Raw genomic sequence first — 23450 nt, 5'->3', positions numbered from 1 at the left:
GGCTGCGTGTGACTTTTAATCTGCTACCTTGCACTGATTCCAGATTTTCTCTCTCCCTCTCTCTCACTGACAGGCCTTTCCCCCAGAGCGTTTCCCCAGAGCCTCGACTCAAACTGCAGAAGCGCTCGGTGTGGCAACTGTTGAACAAAATGGACTCTCACAAGGAGGAGAGAAAAAAATCCCACAGGAAAGGGGGAGAGGGAGAAAATCGATGCAAGAAGGGGATTTTCAAATAGGTTGAACTGAAGGTCGGGGGGTTACTGAAAGAGAAGAGCTTAAAGGTGGGCGAGAAGATTGCCAAAGAAAGGAGTGAGGGATTGAGAAAGAGAAGATTGAGCTGTAATGAAAAGCATCTGAAATCAAGTAAACTGATGCTTAATCTAATCCAAAGGCAGCCACGTTTTCTGCAGCGAGTAAAGAGACAGCGACAGTAAAGTGCTGCTGTGTGGATGTTTGCAGCCGAAGCTGTGAGAGAGACAGAGCTTGCTAATGAGCACACTGGGAGTGTCTGCCTTGTTGTTTTGTTGAGTGTTATTTCGAAACATTGCAACCAAGAGACTCGGGCGGGAAGGCAACTCTAGCTGTCAAACCATCTTTCGATCTGGGTTAATTGTTCGGGGAGAGTGCCGTATTATTATGATTAGCACTGTTTTTCTTTTCTTTTTCCCCCCATAATGTTTCCTCAAATGTAACTGTTACTTAACTGAGTTTGAGCATTTTTATTTGTTTACACGGATTTTTCTCGAGCTGATCAAATCAGTGTCCTTTGTTTACTCCTTTACATCCTTTATCTCGCTCTCTCTCTACCTCTCAAGCATTGATAACACACTTAAAGCACACTTCACAAAGTACATCAGTTTAGGGGTTGGTTAAAATATCATCCAGTCAAAGAAGCAACTCAATTTAGACATGCAGACATGGTCAAAGTCAAACTGAGCACCAGCCTGGGGAAGAAATTTGATTTATGTGGTTGTTGGTGCCAGACAGGCAGGACTGAGTATGTCAGAAACTGATTTTTCCACAGAGCCATCTCTAGTTTAAGAGAGAAAACATCTAGTGAGCAGCGGTTTTCTGGGTGAAAATGCCTTGTTGATGTCATGGAGAATGGCGAGACTGCCTCAAGCTGACTGGAAGGACAGAGTAATGCAAATAACCATTCATTACAATAGGCAGATGGGCTACAGCAGCAGAAGACAACACTAGATTCAACTCCTGTCAGCCGAGAACAGGAAACAGAGGCTACAATATACAGGGGCTCCCCTGTAAATTATAGCCTCAGTTGGACAACAGAAAATTGGAAAAACATTGTCTGGTGATGACACTGTAGTGTAACGGTGTGGGGGATATTTTCTTGGCACTCTTCTGGCCCCTTAGTACCAACATCATTTAAACACCACAGCCTGCCTGATTATTGTTGCTGACCATCTATCCCTTTATTATCACAGTGTAGCTGTTTTCTGATGGCTTCTTTCAGCAGAATAACACAACAGGTCATAAAGCTCAAATGATCTCAAACTAGTTTCTTGAACACGATAATGAGTTCACTGTGCTCAAATGGCCTCCACAGTCACCAGATTCAAATCCATTAGAGCACCTTTGGGATCTGTGTCATAATCTGCAGGATGTGCAGACTGGAAGCTGAGTTGTACTCAAATGCGGACACGAGCAGGCGGGGTTTAACAGAAAGCAAACTCTTTATTCAACTGATGGCAAAAGATGAACAAAAGCAGCAAACGTCCAAAAGGGGAAAACAGAAAACTATAAACTGCTAAGAAATACACCGGAGTTACTAGGACTGAGAAAACACTAAGCACAAGACGAAACAGGAACTAAACAGATGCTGACAAAGAACAGAGAGACAGACAACACACACAGGAGGGTGATTAGGGGAAGTGGAGACAGCTGGGGAGAACGAGGCATTGACGAGCAGAATCATAACAGACGACACAAAGGAAGCAAAACTCAAGACGGCGCACATGAACAAGAGATCACCAAAATAAAACAGGAAGCACAAACACAGACAGAGACTAATACACATGAACTTGACATAGACAAAAGGTAAACAAACCGGGAGGCACGGCAGACTTCAGGGAGACACAAAAGGACGAAGCACAAAGAGATGACTAAGGTTACAGGAAGGGAACTAATGAAAAGCGATTTACAACTAACCTAGAGACATAAAAATAATACAACAGGGAACTGTTGTAGTAATTATTTATAAAACTCAAAACAGTGTATGAAGTGACACGGGACAGGTTTGTAGCAGATTTTACTACTGAGGGAACGAGAGGGCGACTAACGCTCTGGGTTTGTCAAACTTGTCACTGGCAGTGTTTCAGTCACAGCAGTATTGGATGAGAGAGAGAGAAAAAAGAAGCATTGCTGTTGAGAGGCCAGTGAGAAAACGGACACATCCCAGTAAGCACACATTGTGATGTGTTATTTTACAACAAGAAAAATTACATTTACCAGGAAAAACTCCACTTTTCATAACTAAAGTAAGTAAAACAACAAAAGTAAAAGATTCACAATTACTTTATTCATTCTTGACTTTGTTATTTTGCAGATAATACAACCTTATACCTGTACATATGCACAGATATAATATGCTGTATTTAAAACGTCAATCAAATTCAAATTCAAATTTTATTTGTCACACACACACAACCATACACAGTATGACATGGGGGTGAAATGCTTGTAGCTGTACAATGCCCGACCATTAAATGACAGAAGAAAAGTTTTACAATATTTACAATTTACAGTTTACTACAAAAATTTACAAATTAACTTAGGAATTTACAGTAAAGAATGTGCAAATAGCAGAAGAGATTATAAAGATAAGGATTATAAATTATAGGAATTATAGGATTATAGGAAATGTGTGGTGACGTGTGTGAGAGTCCAGTCTTATAGTGATGTTTAAGAAATGTACTGTAAATGAAGCAAGAGAGCACAGGCAGGCTAGTGGTGGTGTTAGACTGACTGACTATGCACTGAAAGTTGATTTGGATCACAAACATGTCCATGTAAACAAATACAGGGCACAAGGTGGAAAACTGTAACCTGAGGACTTAAGTTCAGATGAAAAGAACTGCGTTAAAGATGCGTCTTCTATTTTTCTTAGGAAGGATCTTGGTCAGGGGTGTGATCAGATAAATGTCAGTACAAATTAAAAATTAAAGAGCGGTTCATCGGCCTATCCCAGTGTTATTATCACAGCTGGGATAGGCTCGCAGTCCACCAACAGCCATGAATAGGATAAGTGGTAAAGACCAGAACCATAGTGATGCTCATTTGACTCACGAGCCATTACAATTCACAGGTTTTTGAACATATGTGATTTTGACCTTGAGCACAGTTTGCACAGATGAAGACCCATCAAGTAATTTCTGTATGCAAGTTTGATCAAATTCTGACCAACACGTAGGGGGAGCAGCGATTTTTGTGAATTATTGATGGGGGACGCCTCTCTGTGGCATAAGCTCATCGGTCCTTCTGCTGCATGTAATGAACTGACGACCTTTAAAAGTCTGCATTCTGCCACCTGAGCCGATGTCAGCGTGGGTAGTTTACCATATCGCTTCATAACTGAAGCAAAACTATGTGAATGAATATAAGAAACACTTAAAAAGCACAGAAATGTCCTTAACAGTGGAATACTACATTTTTTGTCTTTATGTTTTGTGTTGATTAATGATACAAAAACATCATTACTGGCTACACACAAGGATTTGTAAGGGCATATCAGCTCTAATGTTATTTAGGTAGAAGAAAAAACATCAGGTAAACAATTTTTTTAAAAGAAAAAATGAAACCTGTCATTTAGTGTTCCCCTGTGATTGGTTGTGGGTTAGAAGTGCAAGCTACGCCTTGTGGTCATGGTACCCTTGGTTGTATTACTAATGCAACCCTGACTGGCTAATGTAAGCAAGGAAATAATGTTTTTAAGAAGAGCAGCATGCAGGAAACATAAATCCCACTCCAACTGCCAGTTTTCACATCATAACCTAATAACCAAATGGAAAACAAATCCAGACAGGGCAGGTCAAATGTATTCACAGTCAGAGGATGAGCTCTACAGATTGTTGTTGAAATGACATGATAAATGATAATGATCCGATCAGCTCTGATGATACAGATCTTGAATAGTTTAAAGCCCATATTGTTAAATTCACTCTGCACTGAGAAAGAACCTTACTTTGTCTAATTAGTAGCATATTTAAGACTTATTTTAAGACAAAACAGCAAGAACAATTTAAAATTGAGCCAAAGAAACCCCTTTCTGCTAACTGGAGCAGTTATCTTAGCTGTGTAGCTTTATTAGTGCGCAAATTGATATAAAATCTGTTGCACACAATCATTCCAGCCATCAAATTCAGCAGCTTATCTCTACAAATGAGACGCTGATTTTTCTCTTCTCCTGTCTGGGCTCCTTATGTTGGAAAATCTAGAGCTTGGTCAGTGAACCCCAAGCAACCCCAAATCCTTGCAACCTCCACTTGCAAGCTGGTTGAGGACTTTACATTTTCCTCTAGTGACTGGTGGTTGCCAGGGGATCTGACTGGATCTTAAATCTGCACTGTTCTCCTGGTAAGTTGGAGATAGATTAGCTGCATGAGCTAAGAGGAGCAGGGCTTAGCAAGAAGTCAAGGAACATATTCCTAGACACAGAGATTGTTCCACACTTGCTTTATTCCACAGATGCTCCGGAGGGTTGTGAATCACACTGACACACACGGTGAGGATATATTTACTGTGTGATGGCACAGTTTCAGGCGGTAGCCAAGAGAACACACTCACCAGGCCTGGGACTTTCTCCTGGGCACGCTCTGTCTTGTCCACTTGGAGTGAGGGGTCAGGTGGTAAATCAGCTGGCGACATATCTTGTTAGTAGACTTAAACGAGTCAGTCTCCTGCAACACACAAAAGGGGCGAATGAGGGACAGAAAAGCAAGCCACAAATCTATAAACAAACTGTTCCTCATGCATGAGCACACCTGAAACAGGGAACTAAGCAAACAATGTGATACTGGACAGCTTTTCCAGATGTTAGATATACTAAAAGTCAGTAATTAGCATATATTTTCTTCCTTTATTACTGCTGAAAAAAAAATACTTGTGAAACTACCAAATTTTACATGTTTACAAAGTATTTCTTTGTCTTGCTTTAAACATTTTCCACATGACTCAGTAATTCAGCTTCTCTTTTGCGTTCCTGTTCCTTCCTGATTCTCCGGCACCTCTTTACATTCTTTTTCTTCGCTCTCCCTCCTCCGTCAAACACTGGAACGGGTTGCGCTGGGCAGGCTAAATCTAATTAATGGTACAACACGACAACTAGAAAGAGGCAATGCGGCGAGAGAGGAAAAAAGACAGGGCCAATTTACCTTAAGGCGATTAACCGTTCCCGCTGCCTCTTCTTTTCTTGGGTGACAAACAAACATGTCACGCGCTTCAAAACATTCAGTGCTTCTCTTTCAGCCACTTGGATGAATGAGCACGATGTTAAGCAGCGCATGCTGATTTACAGAGCAAAAGTGTTCTTAGAAAAATGCGTGCTCCAGAGTTATTGACAGAGTGCAGTACTGTAACTCTATAAGCAATGCTAAGCATTAATAATGGGTCTGCATTAAAACAAGACACTGGCATATGATGTATGTTTTAACCCACGGTATGCCCTTGAATGCTCAGCCTAAATAAATCTAAGGTGGAAAATACTGGCCACAGAAGCACCTGCGGGGCCCTATATCCACCACATTGCCGCTATACACCCTTGTCACGTTTAACACAGTATCCTGCCACGGGTCGCCAGCCAGTCAGGAGAACATTGCTGCCAGCTTCTCACTTTTCTTCCCTACCTCCAGGGCTTTCCTCGCTGAAGTAAACAAAGATAAGATTAGAGTTTCTTCCAGGTGATTATCATCTGAACTCAGTAAGTAATAACTACACCACAAGGACGTTTTTTTCCCCCTGTGGCAGCCATTCTTTCATAACTGTATCCGTAATAGCTTCTGGGTTCATGTTTTACAGCCACTCTGAGTAGATTCTGTAATGTCTTCAGCCTCTTACCTTAGATTGAAATGTACTTTGAATTTCAACGTGTCTGATTTGTATGCTGTGCTGCAAGTAAACGAGCCGACTGCCAGTTTGGACAAAGAAAAAAAAAAGTGGCTTTGATTTTTGGGCAGAATTCAAATTTTGTGTTGGAAAATCTCTCTTTGCTCTTTCCTAGATTTCCCAGTTCCAAGAGGAAAGCATTACCTTCCCCAGTTTGATTTTTCTGGCTATTTATCAAAGCCCTCAAACTTCCCTCACTGTTAGTGCCAGGGTAATGAGCCCCCTAAAGCCAGGCAGCTAGAGGTTAAGAGCTCTGTTGACCTCTGGCTGCCTGGCACCTGACCGTGCTTTCCAGTATAACCCAACCAGAGCAGGTATTTTAATACACCTGGTGCATAGCTGCTTCCCACTTGCAACTGGGCTAACCGAGCGCAGAGTAACAATGAAGAGTCATACCCTGGTTCTGTTTGGCCCTGATATTCATCCCTAACCTTTCATGCTAATGAGTCAGCGCTTACAATATTTTCCATTCTTCCTGTCTTCTGCATTTGTGCCTGCACAAAGCAAACCGATGGTTCATTGTTATTGCAATAGCATGACAATGAATATGACACAAGCATCTAAGCGTGGCTAATGAAGGCGTGCGTGTAGCCTCTGTGTGAAATGTACTGCTTGTCCTTTTTACTGGTGTCAAGTCTGTAAACAAACAGCTGCTTTGAATGTTCACTATGAATAAAACTGTTTTATTCATACCCTTTTTGGACACTGCAGGTCCCGGGCAAGGCTGAGCAGCAACTCGTGGGAAATGGGGTCCACCAGGTTTAGAAACGCTGCATTTTTGTACAAAATGTCATTGAGTGACGTTCCCTGAAGTCCCAAATCCTAAAGGAGAGACAAGAAAAAGGATGTGAGTGATTCAATTTACTCTTTCTAACCCATGGATTAGAATTTCAAAAACAGAATTTGATTCAACTGAACCACACTTTAAATATTAAACTGAGATTTCATAGCTAGTTAACTGAAAATAGACTTTCAGTATTGTCAGCTATGTTCATTATTCCCTTTCATCACGGCTCCTTAACACAAGGTCAGCTGATGAGTGTTTCCCATCATAGCTGTGTTTCTCCACCCAACGTAGCTGATTAGGGTGTGCTGGGCAGTGTACAGAATATACAGTTGTAGTTAACATCCACTCATCATTGCCAAATGTCTTTGTAATTGTGAGCATTTAATGAGCTCTCTGAACTGTTCTTTTCCCACTGTAATATAATTATACAGCATACATCTTTGATGACTTTAAAAAACAAGAGAAAAAAAGAAGATAAAAAGATGAAAAACAAGACCTAATATTTTCAAGTTGGTGATCATGATCGACTGCAATTTGTAGTTTCTCTTTGCGTTCAAAAAGTTTGTTTGACATGATTCAATTGATTTATCAATACTGAGTGGGAATAGGAACAATTATAAAAGAGGAGTAAAACTGAGGCTTTCAAACGAAAGAACTATACCAGCTGTTGGAGGTTGGTAAAATTTGTGGACTAAACTATAATGAAAAATTTTTCCTTTCAAATGGTCTGTATTTGGTTTTACTTACTTGGGAATCAAAACATTGCCAAACCTAAAGGACCTGTGGAAACCTAATTTTCTTCCAGTTTATTCCTCAATAAAAAGAAAAGACATTGACCTTGGCATGACGTACCACTTTCTCTGATAGGCCACATTAGTTTCATTAAAATGAATATCCTCCCTCATATTTTATAAACTTTGTAGATGCTTCCTCTGTAATTGCCCAGAAGAATATTCAGGATATACAAAAGGCCTTCTCTAAATGAATCTGTCATGGCAAAAAACCTAGACAGAGGCTTATACCTTTACAGTTACATACAGACATGGGTGGCCTTTCCATGCCTAAATTACTGTTCTACAACCAGACTTGCCATGCTCACATCTTTGGTCTTGGCTAATGCAAATCTTAAATTGGAATCATGTATTGCTTCTTGGAGTTCTCCACGCTTCCTATGGAGTCTGGTCACGTTATGTCAGTAATATAAGCCCAGTGGTAAAGCACCATCTTATTTTATATAACAGTATTAAAGACTGGCACTATATTACTAAATACCTTGGAAGGAATAATATGAAATCCTTGCTGTCCCTTATTGTCCAAAATGCTGACTTTCCTGCTGGCACTGGCTCATCTGCTTTCTCCTTATTGTGGGACGGGGAGATAATGTGTCCAAAGGAACAATTCTTTGGATATTTGAAAGTTAGGCACTTTTTATCTTCTAATCTCACCTCTACTTCTATTAACCTACCTACCTACAGGGTTCAGTTACCTACCTATAGCATCATAGAGCGGTTTGTCTTAGAGCCTTAATCTGGGAAGTCTTTTATTTCGCTATTCTACTCCCTTCTCTGTTCCTCTGATGAATATGAGCTGCCTAATATTGCTCATAAGTGGGAAAAGGATTCAGGCACAGAATATATAGAGGATGACTGGCAGGGAGCATTATAAAATCTGCCCTCATATGCAATAGACAGAGCGACTCAGTATAAGATTCTTCACAGATTGCATATCACCCCTGTTGTTTTGTACAAGATCAACTGCTCTCTCCCTTCTCTGTTCTCTTCTGATTGGGGAACATATTTTCATTGCTTCTGGGAGTAAATTAATTTCCAGCTTGTGGTCATTTATATCTACGGAACATAGTAGAATATTTAAAATGAAAATTTAAAATGATCCTGGTGTTTTCCTCTTAGGCCTATCCTTTAGAGAGTTGCATCTAGCAGTAGCTAGCAGTCATAGCTCAAGAATTGGGAGTTCGCTTTGTAATCGGAAGATTGCCGGTTTGAGCCCCGGCTTGGACAGTCTCGGTCGTTGTGTCCTTGGGCAAGACACTTCACCCGTTGCCTACTGGTGGTGGTCAGAGGGCCCGGTGGCGCCAGTGTCTGGCAGCCTTGCCTCTGTCAGTGCGCCCCAGGGTGGCTGTGGCTACAATGTAGCTTACCATCACCAGTGTGTGAATGGGTGGATGACTGGATGTGTAAAGGGCTTTGGGGTCCTTAGGGACTAGTAAAGCTCTATACAAATACAGGCCATTTACCATTTACACTACAGACTTCTGGAGAAGCTTCTTTTAATTGCCAAAAAGTGTATTTTACACAACTGGATCAAAGCTTCTTTGCCAAGTGTTACCATTTGGTACCAGGAAATCTAATACTCTCCACATGAAAGACTACAAAACAGAAATGACTCATTATTTTTTAGGGTCTGGTCACTCTTTCAAGACTTTCTACCTTCTGGCCTGAAAACCCCAAAAAGTCAAACACTTATCCAGTGTCACAAAATGTATTTCTGTCCACGGTTTCATTACTTCTTTGCCAACATCTTGTGTTAATGATGGAAGAATCTGACCACTCATGCTCCCTGAACCACTCTTGCACATTTTGAGCTCAGTGAATCTTGGACTATGACTCTGCCATCAGGGGAGAAAATATCACCTGATGGACAAACCTGGTCATTCAGTATGTTTAGGTAGTCAGCCAAACTCAGTTTTGGGCACATAATGTTGCTGAAGCTAAACCTTCAATCTAGACACTGGCAAGCAGATCGTTATTGGTTAGTGCCTCTGCTGATTGGGCTTTTTTCAATCCATCCTGCAGATGCTCATTTGGACTGAGCGCTAGACAGTTTGCAGGGTAGATCAGTGCCTCATTGTCATGTTGCTCAAGCTGTTCGTGAGCAGATTTTGTGGAGTGGTGCTACGGGTGGGGAGCACCATTGTCATATTATAGCAACACAGTGGTGGAGAAAATGAAACTTCTGTTGCCCTGTATCTGCTTTGCAAATGTTAAAAAAGCTTGATCTACAGAGACGTGCACACAAGCATAAAGCATCACAATCTTTTACTAATTGAAGTTGATCTACTCAGACATATTAAGAGATTACTGGCATTTTTATAGCATGAAAAGAATAGAAAAACATGTTCCTCTGGCCCATCCTCTTACAGTTTACAGTGATGGCAGATTTACATAAGGACACAACAAGAGATTATGGACCTTAAAAATTTGTTCAGCTTTGTAAACATACATATAACAATGTACAATTGTCCTCATTCAGGCTTTCAGTACAGCCCACCGGGATCCACAGTGCAACCTTTTTTTGTTTGCAGAGACAAACCTGTCAGACTGCTAACTTTAACTGTTTCTGCCTGCACAAGTACATGCGAGAGTCTTCACTCCCCCCAGGCATCTGAGAAATGAAGATCTAGTAGTAATGCCACCACATCCGACAACATTGTGCGTAATGTAGCAATTTCTGCCAGAGTTTCATGTGGGTTTTTAATCAAAACACGCACAGGTAAACTCCAGGGTTCAGTTAACATGTGAGAGGACTATAGCTATACTTGTGCAACCTGCAAGAACACAAGTTTATTTTGCCTGGTTCTCAGGCCAGGGTTATTTCATTAAACAAAGGTAAAGCTACAGACACCGAAAAAGAACTTTTGCAACATGGATAAAACTTGTAGCATGTTCAGTCACAACTAAGAGGATGGTTTTTGTTGCTGGTTTGAGATGTTTCCCTGAAACTGTAGGAAATGGTGTGAGGCTGTGAACTGCATCTCCTCTCAACTGTTTGATGCATCAGACGTCACATGTATAATAATCCCCCCCCCCCAAAAAAAAAAAAAAAAAAAAATGCTGTGAAGACAACAGATCCTCTGTCACAGGTGCACCACTAAAGGGCTGAATGCAGGGATGCTAAAATGGGCAATCAGTGTGATATTTGGAGCTGGATACTTACATTAACCAGTTGAAATGGGAAAAAATGTAAGACCTCTAATCCATTTGAGGATAATGCTTTTTGATTCAATCTAACGTTGCTTTTTTTTAATCTTGATAGTTCATAACCAGAAGACTGTGTGATGTGCAGAAGATTTTAATAAAACCATAAAACAGGTCACATCCCCAGTGGGGTGGCTGATGATATTTTTTGACCGGGCTTTATTTTCGTTTGTGGCGACAATGTAAATAGAGTATATTGAAGTTTGAGTGTTTGAGATGTAATGTTTTCAGACGCGCTGAATAACCCCAGCAGCACGCAGTGTCAGCCACCTTTTCGATGAAGACGCCGACACGTAAACACACAACAAGCCATATTTAAAAAAAGAAACAACAAACGGCGGAGAAGATATGAACGAAGCGGAGGAGACCAAATAATCCGAAGATTAAAGGCTGGCAGCAAAAGGAAAGGAAGTCAAAGGAAATCTGGTCTTTAAAGGCATAAAGCATCAACGTCTTTTCCTAGTTCAAGACAAATTAAAGAGTTTCCCTACTCAGATATATCAACAGACTACAGACCCTTTTTTTTAAATACGAAAAGAATATAAAATCGTGTTTCACTGGCCGATCTTCCTTTAACAGTTTACTGTGATGGCAGTTTTATGTAAGCATGCAACAAGAGGCCGTGGAGCTTAAAAATAAATACTGTCAGCTCTATATGAACTGAAAAGCTTTTCAAACTGCAGGCTGGAGGTTGAAACTGTGTAAGACGTGCTCTATATGTGCTGACAGCCATAACACTGCGGGGCACAGTGGAGGCAAAGAGGAAAACTCCCATCAGCATTTTCTCCTCCTCCAGCTTTTGTGTTGATTTATTACAGCAGAGATCTGTGGGATTCCCTGACGCCGGGCTATCCTCCAGACCAGCTCTCCTTTCAATAAACCTCATTAATTGGAGACAGAAGGTGCCACATGCGTCTAAAAGTGGAGGCATAGAGGATTTTGGAGATTATGATCATGATGCGTGTTAACCATAGCGCAGCTGCGGCATCAGATATGATTTTTTTTTCTTTGTGGAGCATTCACAGCTAAATCGAAAGACATTTCAACTACGCAAAACAAGATCTGATCCCGTGGATTAATCCGACCGATTCCTAATTATAAAAGCATGAAATGTTTTGCTATTTCTCACTGAGACGATGCCTGTGCATACGCTTGTGTGCCTTCAGATCCCACGACAAATGTCCCCTGTGAAAGCTGCATATCTAATCTGGTGTGTGCTTTGTCACAAAAAAGTCTGAATCGAGCGATGAGCTCCAAACCGCAGAACATCATCCCACACATGCAGTTCATTAGAATCCAATTAAATATATTGCAGAGTGCAACAAATCCAGTCCCACCATTTTATGTAGGAAGAAACATGCCAGAGCTGTCAGGTGAAGGATGCTCCAACTCCAGTTATGCTAACCCCTTTTTTTTCTTCACTGACTGGACTAAATTCAAAATATCATGGCTGTAATATGAAAATGAAAGCTGTAAAGACTTAAACAACACTTTGGTAAGGGTAGGATGGAGTCTGTATGTTTGGTCACAGGTGTCAGGACACAGTAAGATGACTATTTCTGTATTTTATGATATTTTGGTTGTTGCTTTTCGCTGTCACGTTGATACATGGGAACGCTAATATGAGTCACTACATATTGGTTTTGAAGTAGACACTTGCATCCAGTGCTGGCTTTACAAAAAGTCAAGTATTTCTGAAACTAGCTTGTTCATTAGCCTGTGTATAGAAACCAAACTGTTTCTAGATACAAAGTGTGGCGGGGTGTAGTCTGCGGTGCTGCTGCAGGGGAGGCAGACGCACCTGCACGGCATCCGCAATCATGACTCGCCGGCTTAAAGTCTGTGCTCTCTGACTGTTGTTGCTGAAGAGCTGCAGCTGTTTTGTACATTTCAAAAGCCGTGAATAAAGATGCTGAAAAGTATGCAAACGTGGACGGGTCTTCTGTGGTTCTGTTACACAAACAAAAAACTTCTTGCGCCCTGTTAGTCACCTGAAACTTCAGGAAGTTCTAACTTATTTGTAACATTTATAACACATGCTAATTAGCAAGCAAGCTTTAAAGACACTTGCTGATATACTTTGTTTCTCTCAGACAGAGTTGAGCTAAGTCCTTCCCTCGGTGGCTGTATTATGAAGCAAATTCGACAAAGCCAGGCTTTTCCCTGCATTAGCTTGGTGCTGCATTTCTAGCATTATAGCTGCACATCCCTAACCCTAACCCATTTGGAAGAAACATTAACCTCCTAAGACCTGAACTCTTTCATGACATGCATTTTTAATTTCTCTTTGTTATTTGGGCTGATTGGGACCTGATGAATGGAAAAACAAAGAATTACCTTTTTTTTTTTTACCAGATTTTTTCTGAGAAAAATGAGATCCACATATGAGGACATTCATTTTAAATTATCAAGCCCTTGTAGAGCAAAAATTAAGTATGTTGGTCTAGACAACACAAAATGTGATGTTCACATATGTGGAAGCCAGGTACTAGTTGCCCTCCCCTGTACTAGGAGGTTAAATGTTATTCACTGTGCTCAGATCTATCATACCCCCACAGTCAAATAAACAAAATGTAGAGGGAGTTCAGCACCTAACCAAGTACAAGCCTGGAAATACCACGATGGCTGAGGGCAACGAGGCGCTTGCGGAGAAACTGAACCACGTCTTTGCACGCTTCACGGTGAAGGGACAACAGGCAGCCGCAGCTCAAACATCGGACAACAGCAGCAGCCCAAGCCTCATGGTGCAGGTATATGAGGTGAGGTGCACACTGAGGGCAGTGAACCCCAGGAAGGCCGCCGGTCCAGACAGGGTGAGTGGGAGTGTCCTAAAAGAATGTGCAGACCAGCTGGCTGGGGTCTTCACTTTGATCTTCAACACGTCACTGTCCCAGTCCTGCATCCTGCCATGCCTAAAGTCGGTCACAATTGTCCTACTGCCAAAGTGTACCAACATTAGCAGCCTCAACAACTACCGACCAGTTGCTCTAACACCTGTTATACTGAAGTTTTTCGAGAAACTGGTCCGATGCCACATCATGTCCTGCCTGCCACTCACACTCGACACGCTCCAGGTTGCATACAGAGCTAACAGATCAACTGAAGATGCCATTGTCCAAAATGCCATCTCTCACCTGGAACAACAGGGGTGTTATGCCAGGCTGCTGCTTTTAATACGAAACTCCTGGACGGACTAATAGTTAAACTGCTCGATATCAGATTTCCTTCTACCACCTGCTGCTGGATCAGAGAGTTCCTGTCAGACCGTGTACAGAGAGTTAGAGTGGGTCCCCTTCTTTCCTCAGCCCTCAGCCTTAACCCCGGCTCTCCACAAGTCTGTGTACTAAGTCCCCTACAGTGCACTCTGTACACACATGACTGTATCAGCACCCAGTCAACGCAGTTATTAAGTTCGCAGATGATACGATGGTGGAGCTCATCTCTGGGGGCGACGAGACAGCATACAGAGCTGAGGTTCAGAGGCTGTCGGATTGGTGTGTAGACAATAACTTGGACCTCAATATCACCAAGACAAAAGAACTGGTAGTCGACTTCAGAAGGAGGAAGTCCCTGCTGCAGCCCTTCAGCATCAACGGGAAGTGTGTAGAAAGGGTGTCCAGTTTCAGGTTAATGGGTATGCACATAGACACAGACATCCAATGGAGCTCAAACACTTCGACGGTTGTAAAGAAGGCCCAACAGCGTCTCCATTTTTGTGAGAATCCTCAGAAAAATGGACCTGAAGAGGGAGCTGCTGATCGTCTTCTACTGTTGCTCAAGTTAAAGTGTGCTGAGATACTGCATCTCTGTATAATTCTTCAGCACACAAAAAGGCACTTCAGAGGGTCATCAACATGGCCCAAAAAATCATTGGACATCCTCTTCCCTCCCTGAAGGACCCGTACAGCACTCGCTGTCTCAAGAGGGCACGCAGCATCCTACGGGATTCACACACCCAGGACACCGGGTGTTTAAGCTGCTGCCGTCTGGCAGGAGATTTAGGTTGCTGAGGTCACAAACAAACACACTCAAGGACAGCTTTTACAACAGTTACAGTAACAGTTAGATATTAATCAGTGCTAACAGCTGACCTGAATGGCTACCTCCCTTGACTTTTTTGGTGTGCAATAAAAATAATGTACAATAAGCATTCACTTATTCTTTTATTTATTAAGTGCTGACGTGGCACCAATTTCGTTGTACTACTGTACTAGGTATGACTGTGTAATGACAATAAAGAGTTATCTATCTTATCTATCTAATTTGGCTGACTGAAAATGATTAGCAATAAATAGCCTACACATGTAAATAATTGATTTTCTAATCAGAGCTCTGTTAGCTGCTAACTCATCAGCGTTAGGACCAGTCACACTGTAAAATCCATTCAAAGCAGCCCCCCGACGTGATTCAGTGTGAAGCTTTTATTTAGACTATTAAAACATTACCTCGCATGTACATAAGCAAGAATGCTGCCATTAAGAGGGTTGCATCTTGGCTGCAATCCAGCTATACTGTTATTACCATATTAACAAACTTAAGGCAAGTTGATTTTCTTTTGTATTTTAATTCCAAGGAGCCAGGCTGTTGTAATTTTTAAGTGGTCTTGAGGAATAGTTTTCCAAGCTTTCTCAGGACATTTTAAACTTTAACAGTGGACACTGACTACGTTTTCACTCATTTTCAGTCCAGTCCTTTCACCTGACCAATTTCAGAGTTTTTTTTCCTTTTAAGCCACTGACCACCAACCTCTGACTTATTCAATCATTAAAAGGCTTTTAAGTCAACTGAATAACTGGTATTGTGTCTACGCATAACAGACAACTTAGCAAAGAGCCAAATTTTCTTACCAGCAGCAAAACACACGTCTCCACTTCTTTACTTGGATATCCAAAAATTGCCAAAGATAACACAGTTAGCAGGCATAAAATAGCTTTTTTAGACCAACAAGGTGATTCCCAAAGAGCCAAAAACTTGACGTAGCGTGTCTTAAAAAAGGAAACCGGACAAGTGGTGAACAAAAGAAGAAGTGGCAGGTCTAAAAAAGATCTGAAAGTCATCTAATTAAGAAATAGGAAAAATCCTGTAGAGATCAGACACAGGACCCGAGAGATGCATCTGACCCTTCAGCTGATCCATCTACTGCTCACTGAACCCGCATCAAAACGGTTTTAGTGGAAGGCTGGCTGTCAACAAGCCATTCTTAAAGAACGGGATGAAAATGACAAAAACTGGACTAAAAATTGGTGGCAAGATGTTTTATGAAACGATGAATCCAAATGTTAAATTTCTGGTTTAAATCATCGTCAGTTTACATTGAGGTACAACAGTGATGTGTCTACAGCCATCTGTGCAACACAGCGGAGGCTCTGTCATATTTTGGGGCTGGATTTCAACCAGTGGTGTCAGAGATCTTGTCAAAATTGATCAATTTTGAATGTAGAAAACTAGAGTCATATTTTGACTCTTCATGCAATACGACTGGGAAAGCGTCCGGTGCATTTATCAGCAGTGATCTGAAGCACACTGCCAATGAAGAACAAACAGCAGAATGTTATCAGTCATAGATTGGCTTCCCCGAGTCTGATTATTACTGAAGCAGTGTGGGATCATCTTGACAGAGAGCGAAACAAAAGTCCGCCAACATCCAAATAAGAGCTTTGAATATCCTTCAAGAAGCCTGGAGAACTATTCCTGAAGACAACTTAAACAAATGACAAGAAAACTTGTCTAAGAGAGTTTAGGCTGTGTTGAAAAATTAAAGGTGGCCATACCAAATATCGATTTTCAAGCTTGTTAGAATTGTACAAATTATGTTTTTGCTTTATATGCCGCATTTCCATGTATTTTTTTTATATCCATTTCTAGCCCACTGTTATTTAGGATGTTTTTCCAGTTAATAAAATGAGTGTGCTTCTGACAACTAATCTTAATCTTTAAAAAGGTCACATACAATAATGTGGAGCAGTTTAATTACTGTTTTCTCCATAGCTACATATTGGTAATTAATATCAGTATTTGCTGATTCTTTGTTTGCTAATAAATATCTAGAAGATCCCAAACTAATTAACTTAATGGCCCAGAAGGCAGATCTACCACAGAGATATCATGTGGGGGCCGATGTTATTCGTTCCTCTTTGAAACGACTTCCTCGATGTGAAAGACACTTGTTCCAGCATCCATCACTTCGAGGTGATTATCTCCAAAACCATCCGTCCCTGAGAGGAAAAGCTGCTTTACTGCTAGAGAACAACAACAGGAGATCAACTGGCAGTTTTTTTTCCCCTCCAGTCTTGAAGTATTATTAGTCAGACACTTGGCTTCAGCCCCAACAACGTAGCAGTGCTCTGGCTTCACCTCACTGAGTGATGGAGAGACTATTCGTGCTTCGTGAGCAGTTTAAATGCCGAGCTATGGAGAAAGCAGCCCCTGCACACGACCAACAAATCTACATGTTGATCTTTAAAATCCTTTAAAAAAATAAAAAGAAATGAGTGACTGTAGGTCTGCTTTAATAAACATAGACACTTTGAAGTCTTAAAGGAATATGTATGAGTCACTTCCCTCCTGCTTCATGCAAATAGTGTATGAAGCTTAACAATTCATCCTATTTTGTGCTCTGCTATTGGTTTTAGCAGAAGGATACCCATAAATCTGTCTTTAATTCAGACTTTTGAGAGCTTCCCATCGGCATTGTTTCCTGCTTTAATCTGCACACATCTGTATAATTTATTCTACAGCACCCTACAGATGGGCAGGGACTTTTCATGACAGGAGGCCCTCTTGATCAAAACTGCTTTTGTCTGAACTTCAGAACTGTTCCCTTTGATCACAGCTAACAGAAGGCAGCAGGAAGCTCAGGCTTCAAGCTTGAAAAATATTTATTTTTTCTTATTTCTCTAGTTTGTATAAATCTAGAGCAAGGATTAACCCAGAGATGGCAACACACAGCAATGTGTAACAGATGAGAGAAGAAAGGCTTCCCTTACCCTAGACCTGTATATTATTTCAGAGCTATGAAGCTGGGGAAAGAAAGGTGTTTCGATCGGGGACTGATTAGAGCTATTTTTAACAATGGTGTATTATAACCTCCAAGACTTTTGGATAAACTGCTTCTTAAGCCTTCTTAACAATGAAAACAGTGAACAGACATGCCATTCATTTACATTATATACAGGCTTTGTATACTCTATAAACTTGACTGGTAAACAGAGTCACCCCAGGTTCTTAAGTCTGCCTACTCACACTTTCAGTGTTAATATAAAAGGCTGATAAAAATATTGAGCCTGAGTTTATCATCTCTATCTTCATCATCTGAATCTTAATATTTCACCAGCATCTGAATTTTTAATCTCACATTTCTAAGCTCATTCAAACCTATTTCGTTCAACCAAAAAACAATGCATAAATCAAACACAGATCATTTAGACCCACCCATAATTTAGAGCTTTTAGTACGCACTTTAATTTTCTCTCATCTCTCACATTTTATGTGCGTCCCTCAGTCCCGCTTAGCCCATCATCAGCTCATCCAGAATTGCAGCTGCTCACAAAAAACATGGCCACCACCCTTCTTATCCTGGCTTCCCTTTCACTGACATCCAGTGAAATTTGTGAATTCATTTCAAAGTGTTACTAATTTCATATAAAGCCTTTATAGCCTTGTATGGCCAGGCTCCAGGCTCCGGTCATCTGAGCAGTCTTTATATACTGACCCAAGCTCTAATTTGAAATCTTTTTGACTTTATTGTAAACTCCTTTGAGGTTGTAGTACATCAGCCCCCTCAGTTTATCAGGTAAGCTGAATAAGTGGGTGTGTTTTAAATAACTACTGAGAACTAATTTCTGTGGTTTCATATGTTTCTCTAATCTTTCATCCAGTATTTTTGTGATATAACTCAAACCGAATGGATGCACAGAACTATGCCTTTATGAAAAAACACAATCAAAAGATTGTGTGTGCCTGTGTGTTTGCATGATGGATTGTGTATACTTATCTTTAATGTGTTTTTTTGTAATTGTGAAGAGCTCTGCAACAATGTGTTAAGAAATGCCGTACAACAACAACAAAATAAAATCATTATTCATAGTATAATAATGTTTGATTGGACCAGAATGTAACCAAAGAAACAGACTTTATGGAACTATTCAGCATGCCTTCATTTGAGGAGAAGTTGCACAGGATTTTAGAAATCAGAAATGCTGATGGCCAAAGGCTATTACTAGCTGGGGTGTGATCATTATGCTGAACTTCTGCTTTTAGTGAATGTTCTGTTAGACGTGACCAGGTTTTAGCAGACATGCAAAAACTGAACTACAGAATTTTACAAATGCACTTGTGGATGGTTCAAACATTAAGCACACAGTTTCACGCAAAACCAGCTTCCTAGCGATTTAAGAAGGCCAGTTGCTTAAAAACCACCTTCCATTCTTTAGTCAGAAAGTTTCAGGTACACTAGGAATAAAGTAGTCCCCCCTCCCCCAAGCTTCCACAGTAAGCGCATGCATGATTAAAATAAGCTCGGTCTCTTGCCTTTCTCAGCACTTTCAGCACTTCGGCCGCTTGCTCCATCTTCTGCTCTCGGAGAAGCCTCTGGATTTCCCGGACCCAAGCCACCCGCCTGACATATGGGCTGTGGTTGGTTTTCCGCAGCATCCCTGGAAGCTTGTCGGACTTGAGCATCAGGGAGGTAAACAAGAAGTCTCCGCTCCTGCCGCCACTCCTCTCGCTCTCTCCAGGAATATCATTCCTCTGGCGTCTCCTTTTTGACAATTTGCTATCAAAATCGAGACTTCTCTGTCTGGTCAACTTAGAGCCCATCACTCCTGGGAGGATGTGTCACTGTTGGTGCGGAGAGCGAATTTTCAGCGTGCAGCCAAAACATCACACTTAACTTGAAATGTGAGGAGATGCATAAAATAGTGCCTCAAAGTTTGAAGGCTACTAACCAACCGCACAGCATCGCCACCGTAAATGTGCGGCTGGTTTCGCCGCCGTCTTCTCTCAGTCTGCATCTGTCCATGCACTGCCTAAGCACTCTGGCATCCCTCGCTTTACTCGGGGATGGTGTTTCTTCTCAGCCAATCAGATCGGTACTCGCTGCACAGCTTGAGAGTGCAGGAAAACACTCAGCTGAGTTTTCTTGCATAGCTATTAGAGTTGGCTAAAGCTGAACTACAATCTGAAACTGGGTGCGAATAAAGTGAATAAAAATAAAAGCATCCAGAAAATATGTTTAGTTTGAGTTTTTGTCAGTTTGGTGAAATTTGTTATCACAACATGATGCTTTGATGCGTCTGTTTATTGAGATTTGGGGCGTCTGTATGGGTCACCTGCCTTCAGTGGTATTTACACTCACTGGCCACTTTGTTAGGTACACATGTTCAACTTAAATATACAATCACGACCTGTTAATGTTCAAAGTGAGCATCAGAGTGGGCCAGAAATGTGACCTACGTGACTTGACTGAACGTGTCATGGCTGTTGGTGTCAGTCAGACTGTCATACTGGGATTTTCCCACTCAGTCATCAATAGGGTTTACAGAGTGTTAGGTATTTTAGTACCATGGGAGCATTTACTGGATATTGTTTTATAGTGACATTATGCAGGAAAACTCTGTCATTCAATAAGGCCCCTTTGTTTTAGTTATTTTTCTCTTTGACCCAAGAATTGATGTGTGAGAATCACAGGCTGGTACAAGGTTGAAATACCACAGAGATCACTCCCTCAGCTACATTAGTTTCTTAATCTTTTAGACGCCTGTTGAAGGCCAAATGGTTTGTTTCAGATTTCACTAATGTAAGAACTCTTTGTTTTGTGCCTTGAAAATATGTCGCTGAGATAATCACAATTGTAGCTGAACTGATAAACTACACAAAGGATGCTTCTTCACCCATGGGCAGGAAGACGCTGCCTTATCTTGGTCTGTACTGGTTTAAACTGATAATCTGCTGTCTCATGAATTTTACCCTCTATATAAACTGTTATACTTGTGAATAAAGTTGAGTCAATTTGGGAAGACAACCTGAAACAGTCTCTGTTTTCTTGTTCTCCCAAGCTGCTCCCGAGCTCGTACTAACACGCTGAATGGCATGCTTGAATATTACTTGAGAATATATTTGACTGTGTTACAGACTAAGGGACATTCTCTGCTGATAGGTGAAGGTACATTCTCTGCTGATAGGTGAAGGTACATTCTCTGCTGATAGACGTCCACGCCTCGGAGGAAGCCGATCCACGGAGTAGGCCCTGGAAACCGTTTCCTTCACAGAGAATGGTCTGAAAAACAATATATCCAGTGATCAGCCGTTTTGTGGGTGAAAATGCCTTGCTGATGTCAGAGGTCAGAGGAAAATTGTCACACTGCTTTGAGCTGATAGGAAAGCAACAGTCGGTCAAATACATACTCATTATGACAAAGGTACGCAGAAGTGCATCTCTAAATGCACACTGGATCTTGTAGCAGATGAGCTAAAACAGCAGAAGACCACACTGATCAGCACTTCTATAAGCTAAAAACAGTAAAATAAATGTCATAATCTGCACAGGTTCACCAAAATTGGACAACAGGAGATTGGAAAAATCCTTTTTCACTGACATGTAGTTTGAACAGCTGTGTTTGAATGTCAGGGAACAATGTCAGGGAACGTCAGCTCCTTAGATTACCATGACCTGGATGACTGAGAACCTACATACATGTTTTCTTTCCTTGTATGGAAACCTAGTATAACCCCTGTCAAGCATCTAATTTAGAGGGGTTGTCCCCCCTTCATCTTGCATTTAATTCTGCCTTGACACCATCATTATGGCCTATGGCAGCAGGTAACAGCCACTTTCTCTAAACACAAGATTAACAACAACACAGAAATTAGTTTATTAATCTAGGCCTTTTTTCTAAAACTGAAGTGGATAATGAGAAAGCTTATAATTTCTGACTTACTGTAGCAGTACTGAAGAGTCATACTAATCTTATACAGATCCTTGAAGAGAGACGCAAGTGGACTTTTAGAACGAAATCGAACTCTTTGTTTACTGTGGATCTCACCTTTCATCTGCCCTTGTGTCTCCAAACTGATGCAGAGCCTTTGGGATGCTGTGCTGCAGGATGTGTCGGCGCTCACAGGCGGAGGCCTACTCCAGGAGCAGCAGGTGTACGGAAAAAAATCTTTAATGATCTGCAGCTCCATCTCCTGGATTCCTCATTCTCTCTGTTCTGCTTGAGGGACACCACAGTCACCGTGTGGTTTATGAGACGTGGGCTAACATTTAAATTCAAGGAGAATCATTAGCGTGTGGCTCACTTTGCTCACTGCTCTTTATGGCGGTGGAGTGAGGCATTCCTTTACCTTCCCAGCCACACTCATGCTTCTTAGCTGACGTGTCTCAGTGGTTCAACATACCTGCATGCAACATAGGAACTGATTTACCAACCTGTGTTGCACCACCACCACATAGATGGTTTGGGGTCAGGCTTTGCCATGAGCTCCTTATATGCTTTTGTATGCCAGACTGTCATAAAATGGTGTGTGAGGCAAGACAGAAAAGGACCCAGATGTAAGACTCTCAGGCAGAACTAAACTCCACAATAATTTAAAAATCCCCAAAAAAGAATGTAAAAAAAAAAATCCCCAAACCTCCGACAAACTCAAAACTGACCATGACACAGACATAGCTGCCTTTAGATAAAAATTACACACTATATGAATGAAGACTCCATATCTAGTCTTCATCCTCACAGGGCTGGGTAATAACTAATAAAATGTCATCTAAGTTACACAATCAGAAAAAATAATGACATTTAGATTGACAAGAACTGCTTGATTAATCCCTGATTACGTGGTTAGATTCAGATTGATTCTGATTATGTTCCACTGTATATTGAAATTACTCCTTGAACTTTAATCATGCTAATAAAACCCATGCAGGCCACAGGTTGAACAATGCAAAGTCCATAACAGAAACTCCACAACCAGTCTGGTGGAACCAAACTAGAAAACTTGGAGTGCAATTTGTATTTTAGAGTAATCTGACTCACCCACAGTTCTGCAATAACATCTTTTATTAAAGACGCCATTAAACCAAACTTTAAAAAAAAATCTGTCTGGCGGATGGCTGTCAGTTGGGTGGAGCCTGAGGAGAAATCTACAGCTTCATTGTTCTTGTGAAAAGGAAAGAACAATATCCCATCTCTTCTGTGTTTTGTTGCATTATGAAGGCACCATTTTCCTGCTGTTCTCTTTCGTCTGACATGGAGCAATGCACCTAACTCTGAATATTTAGTACAGCCTGAGGGTTACAGCTATGAAAACATCAATGCTGTCTGTTGGTGATGTCACAGCAGGAGCAAAGTGATGGGGACAAATTAGTAAAGAAGAAGAAGACTATAATTGTTTTGTTTGGCAATTCAAAGGTCAAAGGTCTGTGTTCCTTAAATGCCTAAATTGGATTTTTGAGTGCTTTGATAGCTGCGGCTCCACAGATTCAAGATTCGTTATTCGTCACATGCATAGTGATACAAGTACAACACACAGTCAAATGTGTCCTGAACTGC

General features: G+C 41.2%; 1 protein-coding gene across 1 annotated transcript; it reads right to left on the bottom strand.

The window, feature by feature from the left end:
- Positions 1 to 2532: 2532 nt before the first annotated feature.
- LOC146705808 (leucine-rich repeat-containing protein 75B-like) lies at positions 2533 to 19959 on the bottom strand. The gene is made up of 4 exons (XM_085463632.1): positions 19848 to 19959; positions 19432 to 19740; positions 6814 to 6942; positions 2533 to 4916 (listed from the first exon to the last, which is right to left on the bottom strand). The coding sequence occupies exons 2-4, from the start codon at positions 19717 to 19719 to the stop codon at positions 4800 to 4802; spliced, it is 534 nt and encodes a 177-aa protein (XP_085319758.1). The 5' UTR covers positions 19720 to 19740; positions 19848 to 19959; the 3' UTR covers positions 2533 to 4799.
- Between the last annotated feature and the right edge of the window lie 3491 nt (positions 19960 to 23450).

The sequence above is a fragment of the Copadichromis virginalis genome, linkage group LG7 (genome assembly GCF_057382275.1).
Source record: "Copadichromis virginalis isolate Kocher_CV1m ecotype Utaka linkage group LG7, C_Virginalis_male_GT1.1, whole genome shotgun sequence".
NCBI classification, from domain to species: Eukaryota; Metazoa; Chordata; class Actinopteri; order Cichliformes; family Cichlidae; genus Copadichromis; species Copadichromis virginalis.
The sequence above is the reverse complement of the archived record's forward strand: the minus strand, read 5'-3'. Positions and strand labels throughout refer to the sequence as shown.